The sequence below is a fragment of the Patella vulgata genome, chromosome 3 (assembly GCF_932274485.2).
Source record: "Patella vulgata chromosome 3, xgPatVulg1.2, whole genome shotgun sequence".
Classification (NCBI taxonomy): Eukaryota; Metazoa; Mollusca; class Gastropoda; family Patellidae; genus Patella; species Patella vulgata.
Window position 1 is genome coordinate 54,332,391 of NC_065881.2, and position 18,153 is coordinate 54,350,543.

At 34.1% G+C, this 18,153-nt stretch overlaps 1 protein-coding gene across 1 annotated transcript in view; it reads right to left on the minus strand.

Moving 5' to 3' along the window:
* Positions 1 to 331: 331 nt before the first annotated feature.
* LOC126814851 (inositol 1,4,5-trisphosphate receptor type 1) overlaps positions 332 to 18,153 on the minus strand; it is a 71,037-nt gene continuing 53,215 nt past the window's right edge. Inside the window, exons 5-35 of the mRNA XM_050540256.1 lie at positions 17,997 to 18,083; positions 17,801 to 17,878; positions 14,985 to 15,065; positions 14,714 to 14,811; positions 13,306 to 13,393; positions 13,091 to 13,178; positions 12,796 to 12,903; positions 12,294 to 12,439; positions 12,092 to 12,170; positions 11,781 to 11,869; positions 11,522 to 11,647; positions 11,200 to 11,250; positions 10,944 to 11,024; positions 10,240 to 10,425; positions 9,056 to 9,178; positions 8,405 to 8,509; positions 7,967 to 8,077; positions 7,583 to 7,660; positions 7,242 to 7,374; positions 6,974 to 7,083; positions 5,492 to 5,524; positions 4,812 to 4,928; positions 4,354 to 4,489; positions 3,781 to 3,880; positions 2,885 to 2,939; positions 2,570 to 2,679; positions 2,213 to 2,312; positions 1,779 to 1,886; positions 1,532 to 1,668; positions 1,298 to 1,365; positions 332 to 468 (exon numbers count right to left, since the gene is read on the minus strand). Of these exons, the coding sequence (XP_050396213.1) occupies positions 458 to 468; positions 1,298 to 1,365; positions 1,532 to 1,668; positions 1,779 to 1,886; positions 2,213 to 2,312; positions 2,570 to 2,679; positions 2,885 to 2,939; positions 3,781 to 3,880; positions 4,354 to 4,489; positions 4,812 to 4,928; positions 5,492 to 5,524; positions 6,974 to 7,083; positions 7,242 to 7,374; positions 7,583 to 7,660; positions 7,967 to 8,077; positions 8,405 to 8,509; positions 9,056 to 9,178; positions 10,240 to 10,425; positions 10,944 to 11,024; positions 11,200 to 11,250; positions 11,522 to 11,647; positions 11,781 to 11,869; positions 12,092 to 12,170; positions 12,294 to 12,439; positions 12,796 to 12,903; positions 13,091 to 13,178; positions 13,306 to 13,393; positions 14,714 to 14,811; positions 14,985 to 15,065; positions 17,801 to 17,878; positions 17,997 to 18,083 (3,021 nt within the window). The 3' untranslated portion in view covers positions 332 to 457. The remainder of the gene's footprint in view (positions 469 to 1,297; positions 1,366 to 1,531; positions 1,669 to 1,778; positions 1,887 to 2,212; positions 2,313 to 2,569; positions 2,680 to 2,884; positions 2,940 to 3,780; positions 3,881 to 4,353; positions 4,490 to 4,811; positions 4,929 to 5,491; positions 5,525 to 6,973; positions 7,084 to 7,241; positions 7,375 to 7,582; positions 7,661 to 7,966; positions 8,078 to 8,404; positions 8,510 to 9,055; positions 9,179 to 10,239; positions 10,426 to 10,943; positions 11,025 to 11,199; positions 11,251 to 11,521; positions 11,648 to 11,780; positions 11,870 to 12,091; positions 12,171 to 12,293; positions 12,440 to 12,795; positions 12,904 to 13,090; positions 13,179 to 13,305; positions 13,394 to 14,713; positions 14,812 to 14,984; positions 15,066 to 17,800; positions 17,879 to 17,996; positions 18,084 to 18,153) is intronic.

Genomic DNA, 18,153 nt, shown 5'->3' on the forward strand with positions numbered 1-18,153 from the left:
CAAGTCCAAGAATTCAGGAGCATTATGTTGACACTCTGCTGCCAGATACACTATCCTCTGCATTTGACGGGAGTGTACCTTTAAACATGTTCCTTGATTCCCAATAAATACCTAATTATCAAAACATAAAATGGAAATAAGTGAATACACTTGGTTATATCTATGACCAATAGGGAAAGGATGAACAAAAGTTATGAGTGGTCTTAACAGGCTTAAGGGGTCCACCTAAGCTAAGCAGTGTCACTATAAAATACTAAACCGGGTGTGATAAATGAACAATATGAATTCAAAATGAAATATACCCACCTCTTGCAAGGCTAATGCTAGATCTGATCGTACTATTTGAACATCTAACAATTGGTCCAAGTTTTCAAATATCTTCTCCTGAACTTTGTGATTTTCTCTAATAAGTAGTTTTAAAAGGTAGAGAGTTTTCTTAAACACAGTTTCCATTCCCTTATACTGTTCCTGTTAATATAATATTTTTAAAGGTGTATGTTCAACATCTCTAACGTCGTCGAATCGTGTATTTGTTGTCTGAAATTTTGGAACACATGAGTGACACAGACAGGGAAATGCGCTTTAACGAACACTCGGCATAAATTAGTTCAGTTTGGGACAAGCATATAGTTCAATTTTGTTTCAATAATTCGATTGCACGTAGGTGTCTTTAGCAGTGGGTGGGGGTGTGCTGGGGAGCCGGGAGAAAACCCATGAGGTTGGACAGGCGAACCCACTCCTTGTAAAGTATAAGCGGGGATTCGAAACTACGCCGCTTGACTCAATAACAGACCTTACGGTTTGACACGTACTCCTGAAACCATTCAACCACCCAACCCCATCAGTTAAGTAATACAAAATATATTATTAATAAAGCCGACTTGACTATTTATATTAAAGTATCTTTTAAAACTTACAATTAATCGTGCGTCTATTTCCTGAGACAAAATATCCAATACGATGGTGAGTAAACCTAGAAAAATAGATAAATACGATATTACCAAAAAGACAGATATCGATGATTGTTGGCCAACTTTATTTTGTAATTCTTCTTGTATTAGAAGTTTGAAACTGCACTTCAGTCCGGTAAGTCCCATTACATTGCGCGGAAAGTAACTGTTTGCTGGTGCAGTGTTGTCCAGAGGTTATCTGCTACCCAGTAGCCTTCAAATTCTGGACTTCAGATCCATATTACTGCTCCAAATAGTAGTGACCGGTACCGTGTACAAAAACAAGTTGACATAGCTAACACCTGTTGTAGTTATGCAGTATTGTGATATAAACCTGGTAAACTTACCATGACTAATCATAATGTTTTGGTTCATATGATGGGGCTCTTCTGGGGTTTTAGGTAGATGACAAAATCTGGAAGATAGATAATTATTCAGTACAACTACAATTCTAAGCACCCGAAATCCAAACAACAATCCAAGTTCAATATCCAATGAACAATGTTTACCATTACCCCGTTGACGTTACAAGTAGTGAATCACACGACAAACAAATAGAATGTATAAAAGTATAAACTTACTCGGCCAGTTCATCTAACACTTCACTCATAAGTTGAACTTGTTGGTCATTTAGTTTTTGTCTAGCTAATCGTCTTAATGTAGGTAAACTTCTCTGTACCTCCCGATGTACTCTAGCAGAATCGTGTGTTTGTAGAACCTGGTTATAAAATATAAAATGGTTTAAACACATCTCTTTCGCTTTACGGAGGTACCGAATAAATCCAGATCCATATATTATTCTTCTTATTATTATTCAAAATCTCTTACCAGTGCTTGTTGAGCTAATCGGAACATGTCATTCTCAGACGAATACATTTTATTCAAAATATCCAATGACTTTACTACCATTTTATCATATTTATAATTTGACAGGTCCTGAAAAGTTATAGAAATTTATTATATGAATATGCTGAGATTCTGTCGGGGTAACGTAACTGTGCACCTATGCCACCTTCATTCTCCAATCCTGCCACCTAAGAAAAGTCATGAACAAATTTTAGCACTTAGCCAATGAAATAGCTTCTTTCTCAACATATTTTAGTTTCTTTTTATCAATTATAGAATCTAAGTCCTCAATACACAGATTACAAAACAATCACTGAACACTAAATATACAAAATACGTAAATTGGGGATTTATAAAATAATAAAATAATGGTTCTCAGATTTTATTATATTAGGATTGCTTAATTATCTCCTCACCATTAAGATGGCTGTAGTCGATTCTATAATAAATATAGCAGACCCATGAAACATTTCCCTTAGTTCTCTCAATACAACCTTCTGCTTCTTAAGAGATTTTCTGAAATATATTAAAATGGTTTTGATATTGGATCATCTAAGGAAAACATTACTCGAGTGGATTTTGTTTTGACCACTGGTTAAGATCTATTATGCTTGGTTTTATTGTAACAAAACCAAGTGTTTTCTGGAAATCTTAACACAACAGTGAAAAATTGCCACGCAGTGCAGTTAAAAAGATAGACACTGAAATGCGTCCGTATAAAAATACTATACGCATAACATTAAGTTAACTTATGGTCTGACAAATGAACTTACTTGGTCTGTTCACTTGGATCAAATGTTTCATATAGAAGTGGTTCTAATACAGTCTGTGATTTCTTCTTTATAGCTATCTGTTCTGTTACTTTAAATCTCGCTACAAACACCTTCGGAGCAAAAGAAGAGAAAAAAAAGGGGGGTTAACAAGTGCTGAACATAAATATTATGTCATTTCAGAAGATTCGTTCCGTACAGGCCTCTTTAGCAGTGTATGGAAACATGATAAACCCTATTTACATAACTGACCCCAACACGTTAGAACTTTATATCTCAAAACAAGATATATCTAAAAAAATATGTTAGTTTACTTACTTTTAGTCTTAAATTTCTTTGAAACGTCAGCAGTAAGTCCAGAACCTCCATTGCTCTAAAAAGAAAAATGACAAAATATTGATCAACATTTTAACTAAATATATGCATATTCGGAAAAATTAACTTGGATTTGGGGTAATTAAAAATAACAAACATGTAGTACCACTGATCCATAAGTATGGGAGCCGCGGTGGCTCAGTGAGTAAGACTTTTTGGCCGAGAAAGTTCATCGGGATTTTCAAGCGTGTCCCCCCCCCCCTTGTTAGTGGTACAGGAAAATGCAGTCGTTCGGAGGTCCGATGTACACATTGGCGTGTATGTAAAAGATCCCTTGGCAGTTGGAATTCGATGAAAGCGTAGTCCAAAGTGCCGTTTCCGGGCAATATTTCCCTCATAGCACACTGTATTGCGGATGTCCGTCTTCTTTAGCCCAATCGGAGAAGAAAAGTGGGACATTAAGCACCATTACATTTTATTTTGTCTCTAATCCCGAAGGGTTATAAAACTCCATTAAAACACCGTTATATAGTAGGCGGACTTTCAGGGGTACATACCAAAATATCTCGAGTTCCAATGATAAAGTTGTATTAAATGTTTCAAAATTAATAAACATACTCTGTCCCGGGCAACATACACCATTATAATAACATATAAATCAGAAATCTCTGTGAAAGTGAAATAGATCTGCGATTCCTTGATGCCATGACATGATTTGAATGCAGATTTCAGTTTAGATATCAAATATCCCGTTTATCGTATAGTTTTACACGCAATTTCGTTTTAGATGAAGTCCTACTGGCAGAATACCAATTGGATATTACATACTCCAAATCACCCAGTGATATTGTCTCTAAGGAATCCCACCATTCTCGCAGTTTTATTGATCAAATACTTACTGAAATTTCGCATTAACAATGGCTTCTGTTTCTAAACTTTTTTCAAATCTACCTGTTGTTTTATAATGCTGTACTGCTTTGTTTCCTTCTTTCGAATACCCTAAATGAAAGCAAATCAATTTATACAAAGTATTAATAATATCGACACGCAGAAAAGATAAATATCTGACACGCAGCAAAGAAAATAACTCGAAACAATAAATATTATATTGCTCTAATGCATAAGTGGACACGTACTTCTGTGTAGCCAGGCATGTCCCTTAGATCATTTTAGGGTTCTCCCATGTAAGTGGTGCCAGACGGGGTGGGGGGGGCTTGCAAGAAAACAGCGTATAGTCGTGCAAATGTGGGGGGGGGTGAGGTCTTGTGTACACATTGATGTGCACGTAAAAGAATCCTTGGCTTTTGGAATTCGATAAAGAGTGCCAGGCTAAATGCCCGTCTCTATTTGCCAAGTTGGGGCTGAGCATGAGGGCACTAAACCCCATTTCATTTCATTTTAGATAATTTCAAGTTGTCATGTGACTTATAAAAAGGAAGGTTAATATGAGTAAAATTTAATAGGATGCATACCCTTTCCTTTGTCTTTCGGGAACGGAACATCATGACGGCCATCCAGTAGGCTGAGTAATGGTGGTAACAGCAATCGGACGTCATCAAGATCCATATAATAACCAAATTTAACCAGATGGTGCAGCAATCGAAGAACCTTTAAAATCAAAGTTAGTGATTCGTTAAAGGAAAAGTCCAAGCTTTACTGTGTGACAATAGCTATAGTTCCCCCTTTAAGGCGAGATCGCCCTATCCATAGGGGGTTGAGCAACTCCAATTGAACAAATCTGAATAAACACTACGCTTACATATAATAACAAACAACCAATAAGATCAATAGAAATCCGCTTTGGTAATCAAAAGATCGAAGATTACAATCAAAATGGAGTCAATTCCATAAAATATCTGGTGAGTATACCATTGGGGATCGTTTAAATCTAAATATTTAAAAAAAGCAGAGTTCAGAACGTCGAACCCACCTGTTCTATGAGTAAATTGTGTCCTATTAAGGTCGCTGTCATTGTACAGTTTGAACTGAGAAAATCGGCCATCCAATCTCTTAACACCGGGAAAATAGTTACCAAGTCTTTTACTACCTGTTTTAAACAAAATCAAATCGATTTAATACGGAAATATAAACAATTCAAATAACTGTATGCATAAATTTCCCAACATCAATATTTGTCAAATGCACAAAAATAACTTTTTCCTCCTTTCAAGGCTTTCAAATTCGCCGTTTTCAAAATCACCATAACACAAAATGAAAGTCATGCAACACAGAACTCAAGAAAAAGTACGACCGGTCCTAACTAGTATTTAATGAGAGGTCAATTGGAGAAAAAGAGAATATGATTGATGATTTTGTTGTTTACGGTAGGACCAATTGTATTTTGCATTCTTGTATTATTAGACGTTAGTTGTTAAATATTGTTATAGAGCACGAATCCACCTTGGTTCTTGTATTTTTTAACATGAATATTTTACTATGTTATTGTGTTTGCGTTGTTTTTTAATTGTTTTTTTTTATATTAATTTAAATGAAATTAATAATACACCTGTGCTAAGGTCATCAATAGATCAATGCAAACGTGATTAACAGAATTATTGTCATCGTGTTTCGTATGTCTGAGGTTAGAAAAATACAGAAATATAATCATACCTCTCCATCTACAGTTGCAGTCCCGGGTTTTTCCTGGATTTTGGAGACGTGAAAGCAAAACAAGGTGACGTTAGCGTGCAGCTAAAAGCTGGGTTTAATCACATTATTACATAGTAACAAAATTTACAGTGGGTCAATTTAAAGAATACGACTCTCAAGATAATGGGTCCCGCTAATATTAAACTTATATTCAAGCAGGCCATGGTATTGTAATCAATTATTGTTGTGCTCATTGGGGCTAATGTATTTTATACTTGACGGCAGCTTTTCAATAGCTTGAAAAGCAGTGTCATCCCATTATTTCATGTGATGAGTTTTAGCCGAAACGTATATGAGTTAATTGTTATAACTTTGAATAAAACTTGGACTGCTGTAGATAACAGCATTGCAAGCGCAAAAGTGTTTTGTGAAGATACCCGGAACTGAACTTTTTGGCAATAATTGGTAATGACTTTGAAATTGGCAAAATTGGCTAAACAAATTAAAGATACTTGAAAAATTTGAGAAATTTAAAGACAGAAGTAAAGAATTAGTTGAGCACACTGCAGAACAAAACCTTTTAAAAATTAAAATCCGCCACCCCATTCGATACCGATTATATTTTTAAAAGCGACTTTCATTTAAATTGACCCACACTCAAATAAAATCCTTTCTACATTTTGATTAATAATATTTCCAAATAAATGAATACAAAAAAAAATTCAACTTCAAATAAAACAAAAATTCTACACCGTATTCTTTAAAATACTTATTCGCTAATTCATACAACCATAATATAAGACAAATATCAAAATATACAAAAGTTAAAAGTTAGTAAAAACTGTTTTACACAGCTCTTTAAAAAACACAGAACATGCGAAATGTATAAAGATTATATAGTAAATGCAGACATACAAATAACTTTTTTTTTTGGTCATGCTAAATTACAAGTTCCGTGCATTTCAATATATTCGTTCGATTAAAGGTAGAAGAATTAAATGTTAGGTTAAAATGAAAAGATCGAAAACATGCAGTGCCATGCAACAATCACGTATCCTCAATCGTATTTCAGTTCGAAACACCAGGAAGAATTTATTTTGTTTTTTTATATGGGGTTTGCCACAGTCCCATTCATAAGTTGCCTGTGTAGTATTTGATTTTAAAAATGTCAATTTCATAGAGTTCAACTTCAGGAATATTGTCAATAAAGAAGAGGTGCTCATGCAAATCTTAGATGAATGTTAGCTTAGACGGTAATCGATATTTTAGTGATTTGAATATAAAATAGAAAAGAAATTCAGTGAAAGAGAATTTAACCTATTAGACAGTATTATTCAACAAGCCAACACTGAAAGTGTTACTGATTAGAAAGAAAAGTGTATGAATGAAGAAGATCGCAGAAGAAAAGGTGTATAGCAAGGATGTCTATTATCCTGATATCTATTCAATATATGTATAAATGTATTTTTAACTGGCGTTGTGCTTATATTTTTGCATACTTACATATTGACTTTGTTCTCTATCCGAGTCTTTGGAGCCAACATAATCATAGACAAAGCATATATTAGGATTGTCCAGCACTGAATAATTATTACCAACATCCACAAATAACCCTAAAAAAAAACCAGAATCAGATACTCTTAAAAGTCTGGATATATGTCCCAAATTCATTTTTAGTTAATGTTAGGCGACGCCTCCATCCCCTTGATTGCCCTTCTTGCAATTGTTTAATATAATTTCATATATAAGTATGACAAATCAAATAACCTACCTATAATTAGTTCTGTAAATCTGGCTCTAATAGCATCTGGTAGTAAATCTGCTTGGATACACAAGAAAGCATCTTCCCACGTTACATATCCAAATTCTCTTGTTATCACATGTATGGCAAAATCATTTCTACCCTTTAGTAAACAATTTACAAAGACATTGTTATAAAAATATAAGAAGTTCCTCAAGATATGTTTTGAAAATTTAATACAAACTTGTTAAGATTCGGTGAAGTATAAGGCGCCTACAAGAGACATTATTTCTGATCAATTTCAAATCTACTTTCCAGATCGTGGGTACCCAGAAATGAATAATTTTTTTAACAAGAAAAAATATACTTACATAACAAAAGGCTTTCAGTAATTCAAGTTGATGTAATAAGAAATGGTATTTATCTTCATCATATTCAGGACAAAGTGGCTAAAGAAATTAATTCATATTACATATGAATTAGGTCACATTTTGCATCTCAAAATTTGTCCGCCTTAGTTACAAGATCGACAATTATTTCATTAAAAATATATTGGTCTTTTATGTTTACATTTAAAAGTTGAAATCCAATGTAGTCGTATATAGATCACTATGGGGATACCGATCCCTTGTTTAATCACGGCACAGGGCAGAAATTTTCAAAGCTCAAAGATAGTTTTGACAATTTCGGAAAATCTGTAAATGTAAGGCTTATGTAAATATCAATTAGTCCATTACTACAAACATTTTACTTACATCTACAAATAAATGAAGAGCTGTCCACGACGTACCACCGTCTGTAGATGTATATACTATATTAGGGCGTTTGTTGATATTCTGCCCCCTATCCATCAAATATACGCTATCCTGTAACACAAATATTGAAAGTACTCTTCCCTGAACATAAAAACATCAATACTATTCTGGGACATCAATATAAATTATACACATCAAAATATCAAATATACTTTATTCTGCAACATCAAATAAACATTATTTCTTCACTCCTCTAGCATTAAACATCAACAATACATCCTACCACATCAAGACATTAAATCTACATCTTATACCTTAACATCCACAGCATATTACTAGTATTCAATATCCGGAAACTAACTTCTGTCTCGACCACCTACCTATTAAATGAAGGTTATTATGTACTAGTATTCCAATAATTTTAATAACTTGCTATACCTTATATGACCGCAACCACTGCTGTACAATATATGTCTGGTTATTCGGGATAGCAACCCCATCGCATACACACAAAACTTGTAGCAAATCCAGAAACCGGAAATTCTATAAAAAAAAAATCAAATAAATATAAATATAGCAACCATTCACGATTACATTTTTATATCACAGTTTAAAACTTTGAATTGGCTATGAAGACATTAAGCCGCCAGCTTACACATTAGAACTCAATATGCTAGATTATGCTCATTTAATCATGACTAAATTATTAATTAACATCTACATTACTTAGGCTGGGACATTAACCAAATAAACTATGGTCTGACTTTTAAATATTTTATGATGGTCAACACGATTAACCAATATTATTGGCCAAGTTCTGTTTCATTTTCTATTTTTAATAGCAGCATTGGATGTGTTGCGCCTGGCATGTTGACAACACTATTCAAGAATACGAATTATCATATATTAGACAGCTTTTTTTTATTATCTGCAGATATGTTCATTGTTTTTTTTTTTCGTTTGACACCTGTATAAGATCCATTGTGCTCCTCTATTTTTGTACACAGCACTGATAAAATATGAGTAAATTCATTACAAATATATATATGGTTTTAAATTTATGGTATTTGAACAATATCTGAGGCTTACCTGATTTTGTCGGAGTAACTGTATAAATATATCAATATGTGATTTCGTTATTCTATCTACTATCTTTCTCTTATCACGTATTAATTCTACTATCATCTGAGCAACATTCAGGCCAATACCACCCTAAAAATACAATCAAACAAATAGTAATGCCTGTCAAAGGGGATGCTCGATTCACAGTCCAGAACGTCCCGAATTGACAGAATTGCAATCGAGTAACGCGGAATTCAGTTCTGTCACAGTTCTGTCAGTCCCGATAACGGAGGTGGTGTGAGTAGAATCGTGACGTAATTAAAAGGTTTCGGCTGCATGGTTGGTTGAGATATTTACTTATTCAGTCGACGCATTTGTTGTAGCCCGAAATCCACCTTTTCACTCGATTGTCACTATTTTTGGGATTGGGAGAATTCAATTCCGGAACGTTCAATCGAGTACGCCCTAAGAGTCAGAAAAGAGACAACGGTAGTAGTGTGCTTGAGGTTTAATCTGAATAAGTTATTTGTCAGCAGCATTCTTATCAGAAAAGGTAAGGGACTTCAATACTAATCAGTTTCAAATACAAAACCTTACCAGAACTATTTATAGTCTCATTACACGTACTAAACGGTACTTAATGAATACTGTGTAATATTCGAATAATTTTGTTGACTTAATGTAAATGTAAAATATCAATGTTAAATATTATCATATCTACAAACAAGCGGCTGCCATGCAACATACGTCTACATTTTGCAAGAGATCGGCAGGGAACAGGCTAAAAAAGCATTTTTTCGTACAATTAGAGGCCATAATACGGGATGGAACTGTCCGACATGCGTCAATATCGAAAGGAACCGAGATCTGTGGGATACCAATATACTTCCTCAGTTTTATTAAAATCAGATACAAATTGTAACCTCTAAAGGGTCCCACAAGCTCAAAACGAGATCTTTTGGATATAAACCTATACTTCAAGTTTCGTCAAAATCGGATAAAAATTGTGACCCGTAAAGTGTATACAAACAAAATGTGAACGGTCGGACAAGGGCGTAGAAAAAAAATACATGTATGCTAAGGAATGAGCAGCACTGAACTTTTAGTGTAAGGTAAATCTTAGCTTTTATCTGATAAACAAAGATTTACAACAACACTACCCGTTCTGGCAATTTCCTTCAAATATATATATGGAGAAATAAAATACCCACCTTTTGAGTAAATTGTGTTTGAAAGAAATCTATATATTTGGCGAAATACAGCGCATTTTTCCTACTTTTGCCAATCATATAGGCGTGTAAAACATCATAAGCCTCTTTAAAAACTCTAATAAGATGTGATTCTTCTTCTCCGGATGTCAAGGGACATTGTAATAATTTGACCAGCAAATCTATCACCTGAAAAACAATATCATTACCGTTTCGGTTATATACATTAATGTACTTTGTTCTAAGCGACAATAAAATGTTGTTTTTTTGGATCTATCATAATTACTTGAGAATAGTAAATTATTCCAAGAGATGGAATTATATATGCTATGGCTTGTATGTATCTGAATAAATATTGTTAGGCTGGTTATGGAATTACCAAAAATACCTCTAAGTAGTATGCATCCCTCAATCTGAAGTCAAAATATAAACTGCTTGCATTATGGCCTGTATCGGGCATCTTGGATCAGTTAAGTTTAGGTCGCTTTGTCAAAATTTCATTTATCCATAAATTTGTCAATCTTTTATGAAAGCATGGATATAATGTGTAGAATATTCATATCTATAACATATCTTTTGTCGTCTCTTTTTACAAAAAAGCTCTTCTTCGTTCTTATCCGTTCTTATCTGTGATTAGTAGTAACTGTTTTTTATGTATGCCTATTCACAGTCGTCATGGGTAGTAACTATTTCAGCAAATTTCTTACCCTTAAATTTCTCATCAATTTCTGTCGATCTTTATCAGGCAAACCTTCAGGCAACATAAAATCTTTGACCTCTTTTAATGACTGAAATATGATTAGCACTTTCAATAAAGAACTTGTTTTGTAAATAAAGTAAAACTTGTACAAAACTTTATTTTTTAAGTCTTTATTCCAGATAATGACGTTTTTGCAAGAACAATTTGTTTTTAAATATAGCAAATATCCACATGAGTATTTAGTAATATCTAATATTGCTTACCGTTATGATACTGTGCGTTTTTCGAGCATTCAGTTGGGATGCAGATTTCCTCTGTAATAATAATAAAATACTAAACAAACTGTAGCTCAAGAGCAGAAACGGTGGCTTGTTCGAATCAAATATCAGACGAAAACAATTTGTATAATAAAGTATGCAATCAATGAGACAAAATTGCAAATTCTGTACTTTGTTTGGGTATGTGGTAACTATATATCCAAACGCTGCCTACTAAATCGTTTGATTTTCTGTATTTTATTCCCTACTAAGGTCCAGTTTGCATTTTCATTTTTCTCTGCCTTAGCTCACCAATAGATATACTTACATCTTGTATTAGATTAAAGAGAAAGGGCACCATCCCAGCCACATAGTTAAAATTATCAATATCTCTGGGTTCCACACGTTGAATTGTATAAGCATCATCATAGATACTTTCACTGGAGGCAGATACCTGCAACAGTTTTAAAATGTACAATAAATGGTACAAACATTGAAGCAAACTAAAAAAAAATTCAAACTTTTTAGTATTCGGTGCAGTACCGTTTTATTAAAATGTACGTCAAAAATAAAAAAGTCTAACTCACTTTTCTGACCTCAGCCCCGTCCCAGCGGAGTCCTTGCATTGATTTTTCATTATCGCCATCTTCATACTGATGTTTCTTATAATCTTCGTCTGAAATAATCCAATAATAATAAAACTGTGCACAGAATATACAGTTTCCCGTATCATACAAGGTATATGCACGTATACTAGAAAGAGATATTGTCATATGAGGTGTCCTTGTTGTGTACCCTGTGTTTTTTTTATTTTGTCTGTGTGTTAATCTTTATTTAAAAACTGGCTCATATCAATCAGCACACACTAATGAATACTATAAAATAAAAGTAACATTACCTTTAAGAGCGTGTAACCAACAGCCAGTCAGCATGTGTTCAATTCTAGCATAGCTCTCATACTGAATCTCATCTCTTTCCTGAAAAAGTATTATTATATGAAAACACTGTAATTATGATACAAAGGTGTATGAAGTATCGAATAAATCCTGATCGGAAAAAAATAATAAGGGAGATAACTACACCTTAATCATTACTCGTACCTTTAGAACAGAATGTAATCTGAACACTGTTCTTGGATCTGTAGAATCAGGTAACAACGATACCTCCATCTTGGAATCAATACACAAATACTGGCGAGTAAGTCCATGACGTAAACGTATTTGTTGCTCCCAGCGCAACACGTCACCTAAAATTAAATCATAAAGAACGTAAATGTATTCATGAAACGAGATATTTGTTGTTGTTTTTCTTATTGGGGCGAAGCTCTTCGGGGAGCCAATTCAAGGACAATCGACTTGAAACTTGACAAGCGTGTTCCTTGGACAACTAGTGTGTATCGATCGACGGGCTTTAATTTTTTATATGTCGTCACAATAAAAAAATTTCTAAAATGACTGTGATGACATCATACTCGGTTGCTGGTCCATGGTACATATTATTAAGTATGTATATCAATAAATTATATTCCATTTTGGTAATATTAAGTATAAATAACAATATTTTATAATTAAGTATGTATAACAATGAATGATATTAACTAACCGTCAAGAATACTGTGTTCGGCCTCAATCTGCCAATATGTCAGACCAGACGTGGACGGAGAAAGAGACTTAGGCCGGTGTTGGTCAATCGCTCTAAGACGGAAATGAACTAGAAAAAAAAAGGAAAAACATCTTAATCAAAGAAAGTAATTATGTATTAAACTTATAACCAACACACATCGTACAGTATACCGAATCAACAACACAGGATATCTGAGTGAGAATGGGAAACAGGCTTATGTAAAACCCCTCTCCCTAAATAATATATATAAATGATATTAAAATTGATCACTTACCATCCTCTGTCACAACTTCATCAAACAATCCTTCACCAACAAGATATGCCTCCAGTTCTTTATGAAATAATCGTATAAATGAGCCACCCTAAAAACAACAAATAATAATTTATTCGGTTATTATACATGAAAATATCAGCTTAGATTACAATACTTCTTAATAGATTTTAATGAAACGATATAGAGCATAATTATAAACAAACGAAGAGTCTTACTCGAACAAATTTTTCTTGTTCCGGGGTATCTCGGAAGCTGCCGATGAGGGTAAAGCTTGATCGTTCAACTCCAAGGTTAACTTCAGCTCTGTTAATAAATAATCAAATATTTAGATGAACGTATCGTTAATATCACATGGCAGTCAATTTGTAAACATTATATGTCTTAAGATTTATAGAGACATTGAGGGAAGCTAAATTATAAATTTATAACGTTGTTTTCTTTTTCCTGTCCAAGATACATCAAAAGTAGTATCATTGCAAAAATCCCAGTTTCTAAGTAACTGCACAAATTGTAACGTGTTACTATAAAATAAATAATATTTGCATAAACCATCTCCTTTCTATGAGACAAAGTTCGTAGATGAGATCTGTGCATAACTATTGGACTTATATTCTTAAAATGCATCTTCCCAGTAAATACCGAACCGTTTTAGCGCGAACAAACTTCAAAGTTCAATTAGAATTTAATATAACGATGGGGATGGCGGCCGAGTAAACAATAGATTATCATGGTTTCGAGGACGCCCTTATACGTGAACAGAAGTAGGACTGAAATAAAGTAGGACCCCGAAGGTACGCGAAGGCATCCGAAGGCATTATGCCCCTTTAACCATCCTGAAATATCTATTAATTGATGTTATATGTACAGCAATGGCGGTTGACATTTTAACCTTATAACTATAAATTAATATATTGATCGGTTATCTGAATGATTTAGTTGCCGTCATGTACGCTCGTTTCATTCATAATGGTTACATGATCTTTTTTTTTCAATATTGTATTAACCCTTTCATTTATATTTGATGTGCTTAAGATAACCTAACATACCTTGATGGCTACAAATAATAGGAACGAATCGACCCAGTTATAGAGCACTTTACCGCATTAGGTGAGTGACAGATTCTTTGTATAAGAATCGAACAAGTGCCCTATGACTTACTGGTCAACACTACAAACACACATACGAATACAATAGGCCAGATGATTGGTAAAGATGCTCGGTATCTAAAGTACACCATAGTTTATGGATTGCTATTGAGGTTTATAGATACTGTATAAATATTTAGATATATGACGAAGATGCCTGTAGATATATATTCGCGGAGTTTCTCACTATGTAAACAGTATTTAAACAATACCAAATTATCTTTTGTTTAGATGTTGACCTGATTTTCAGGTGATGAAAGGCTTTTAATATTAAATAAAAGACTGCTTTCATTCACAAAAGTTCATAAAAATGTAATCAGTGTATTATATATTAAATCAATGGGGGAGAGAGTAGTTTTGTTTTGTATAGACTAGTAATTCCATACTCAAGAATGTAATTCAGCGCCTTGTCTACAATGTAGAGGCACCGTGTGCTTATTACTTACTGGTCATTAAATTGGTATTAAGAATAACTTACCCAACAGAGAAACGATCTATCTGATATGGCTCACTAGAGTGAAAATAATGACCTGGGGATTTAACACTTTCAAACACTATTTGATCATATAGTTGAACCTGAAACACAAAAATGGGGATCGTGGAAGAATGGGGAAACGCCAATGTATAAAATGCACAAAACAAGTCATATACTTTCGCCATTTTCGAGTGACTTGTTGGCACCCATTTACACGTATGTCAAAAATATCTGCAACTCAGTCAGAACAGTTGTTTCTGAACATAATACTTACCACTTCACCTTCAGATTTAACTTTATATCTCGGTAATATCCGGAATTGAGCATTCTTTGCATTGAATTCATGTAATGACACCTGGAAAAAAGAATGATATTAAAGTCATTTATAACAAAGTGTACTTAAATTTGTAAATAATGAAACGCCGTCAAGCCTGTTGCGACAGACATAACAACAGAACCACTCTATACCATTCGACACATTTTGCCGGTCAAATATTTGATATACAGACCCGGGACTTTACAACGCATTGGAGGCTTACAGCCGCCCCCCCCCCCCCCGCCGCAATCATTCACTTAATTTGATACCGACGTATGTTGTTTATTTTATTATGTGAAATGTATGTGTATATTGTGTGCGTTGTCTGCGGAGGGGGAGCGGAGGGGGGGGGGGGGTCATAATCTTATCATTACTAACACATTTGGTTATTATTGCTTCAAGTTTACAAGAATTGTGAATTAGTAATCTCTTTATACAGTCTTCATCACAAATTAATCCAAAATTTCAACATGCCCACCAATATTACAAAAGATACATTTAATAATTCGTCAGTTAGAAAGGTCTTAAACAAAAGAACATTTCTTTTCCGATATCAAAAGTAGCTATGTGTTGAATGAATTTAATCTAACGTATGGCGTAAAGCGGGGTCTGCATGGTTTCCATCATTCCACTAATTTAAGATGATTGATATTTCTAGCTTTTCTGCACCATTGTGCTCGTAATCTGTCTTCGTACACGATCTAAGACAATTGCCTACAGACCAAAACATAAGGTTATATAATAACACCCCCACCAGATGAGACAATAAACAATCTATACCTATATATGTTATAGTGTGTTCTTCTCTTGTCTCTCATGATTTTAAGCTGGTGTAAGTTGTGTATATAAAAGTTTCGGTAGAAATAGAATGGTGCAGACAGTGTCGATTTATTGCTACGCTACTGCCTTTATGTCTTAGGTTTCAGGTTCTACCACACACGTTGCTTATAGGTGTTATGTCAGAGACAGGTAAGGTATGATAGTATATATGAGATTCAGTGTTAAGGGTGTTTTGGCAATAGCATTGATTAATTTGATATCTTCTTATACAAGCAGAATAACAAAGGCATTTATGTATCTTATCAGTTTACAGTCCCGACCAAATTTCAAGATAAAAATACGTAGGTACACTTTCAATCAACTGTCTTCTTTGGTTTGGTTTCAAATTTGTTTGTTTACCAGAAAGAGAGGCCTGATAATTTCATGAATATCTTTATATGTCACCACATAATTTCTAGATTTGTAGTTGTTGAACTGGCATACACTTGGGTAACGTAGAAGCTTTAGATTAACAATAAGAACAGTGAAAGATGTATCCAATATAGGGCAATTGGGGAGTGCGCCCACTTAAAGGTGTCAGACACAATTTACACAATTATATATTGTTTCTAAATATCTCTGATTATATTCATGTTTGCTTTCGCAAAGCTATGTGCAGAAACCACCTGCACCATAATGCACATCTAAATGCAGGTGCATTCAATTTGTTACCGCAATTATCTATCTTGTGAAAAAACATGCGCACAGGGCAGATGGCAAACTGTAACTTGTATATATGATATGTATATTGAATCTAGTATAAGCGTATCAAATTGTACATATGATTATTGTTTATAAAACATATTATACATCTTGGGTATTATTTTCCAAATATTTAATATTCGAATATAACGACTAAAAACTGTTTCTAACACTATATTTGTGAAATTGTCGTCAGAACGTGTTCTAATTAGAGCCAGTTTCGTTCATGAAGTTTAATCCGTAGAGGATTTGTTTTTGTTTATTTTTTTATTTTTCATCTCTTTTCTTTGAAATAACAAAATACGGGGGTATGTTTCTACCTAGGATGATTTGAAACTGGTTTTATAGACTGGCACAGATATTGAGAGGTCATACCCAAACACTGTTTTATAAGTGTTTTAATGGTTCCTTTGTAAGTAGAAACCAAATTAACTACGTGTACATGAATCAAGTTTATGGTTCTTTAATACAAAACACATGTTATAGTGGTGCTTAATTTAAAAAACTGTAAAAACATAGATATTTCTTCAAAGACGCTGACCTGAAAATTTGTTCGTACACCAAGATTATACAGCACGTTAATGACATACGTTCTTTTCTCAGACTTGAGTAGAACTCAAAGTATTTGGGGTTTAGTCTTCGAAATATGTACTTATCCGTGTGTTTGGGGCTAAACTTTCTTTAAAATACTAAGGCAATAAATATTGAAGGCCAATTTTCTACTTCACATGAGCCAATTAAAAAACAGACATCACAGTGACGCAAAGATTGTGGGGGCTGCGACAATTTCTACTGCACATTAGCCAAATAAAAAACACGCAACTGAAAGGTAAAATTGAAAGCTATATCACAGTATGGTCGACAGAAGTAAATGAATTAAGAAATAAATAAGAGAGAGAGAGAGAGAGAGAGAGAGAGAGAGAGAGAGAGAGAAATGGGGTTTAACGTCCACTCGACACAAACTAGGTCATTTCGGGACTAACATATGGTTTTAATTTTATTTCAATAATTCGCTTGCGCGTAGGGGTCTTTAGCAGTGGGAGGAAACCGGAGGACCCGGAGAAAACCCACGAGGTTGGACAGGCGACCCTACTCCTTGTCACGTACAACTGGGGATTCGAAACCACGCCAATCGACTCAATGACAGACTTTATGATACAGCGCACGCATGCTAACCATTCAGCCATCCAACCCCCCGAAATAAATAAGTAAATGGGTTTTCTGTCTGATAAGTATCATTATTATATACTTACTCTCATGTTGTTTTTGTCTTTTTTGCTGGTGTGGGTGGTACTCATATGAACAAACTTTCGAGTAAATAAATGTTTTAACTGAAATAATGATGAATAAAAATTATTTTCATAGCATGGCGATGGTCTAAATAATAATCCATCTTAAAAGGGTCAAATTTATATGGCGGGTACTGTTTATCAAATATTATACATTTACCTGTACAATTTCTCCATATCGAACCCGTTTTCCATGCTGTCGTTTCTGTTCTGCCATGTTGTCTTTGTTTTCTGCCTCTGCCGCCAGCTATAGAAGAATAAATATAAAAAAATAGAGACGGTTGGCTTTGTCGTTTATCTCTTTGTGGTGGGGAGGG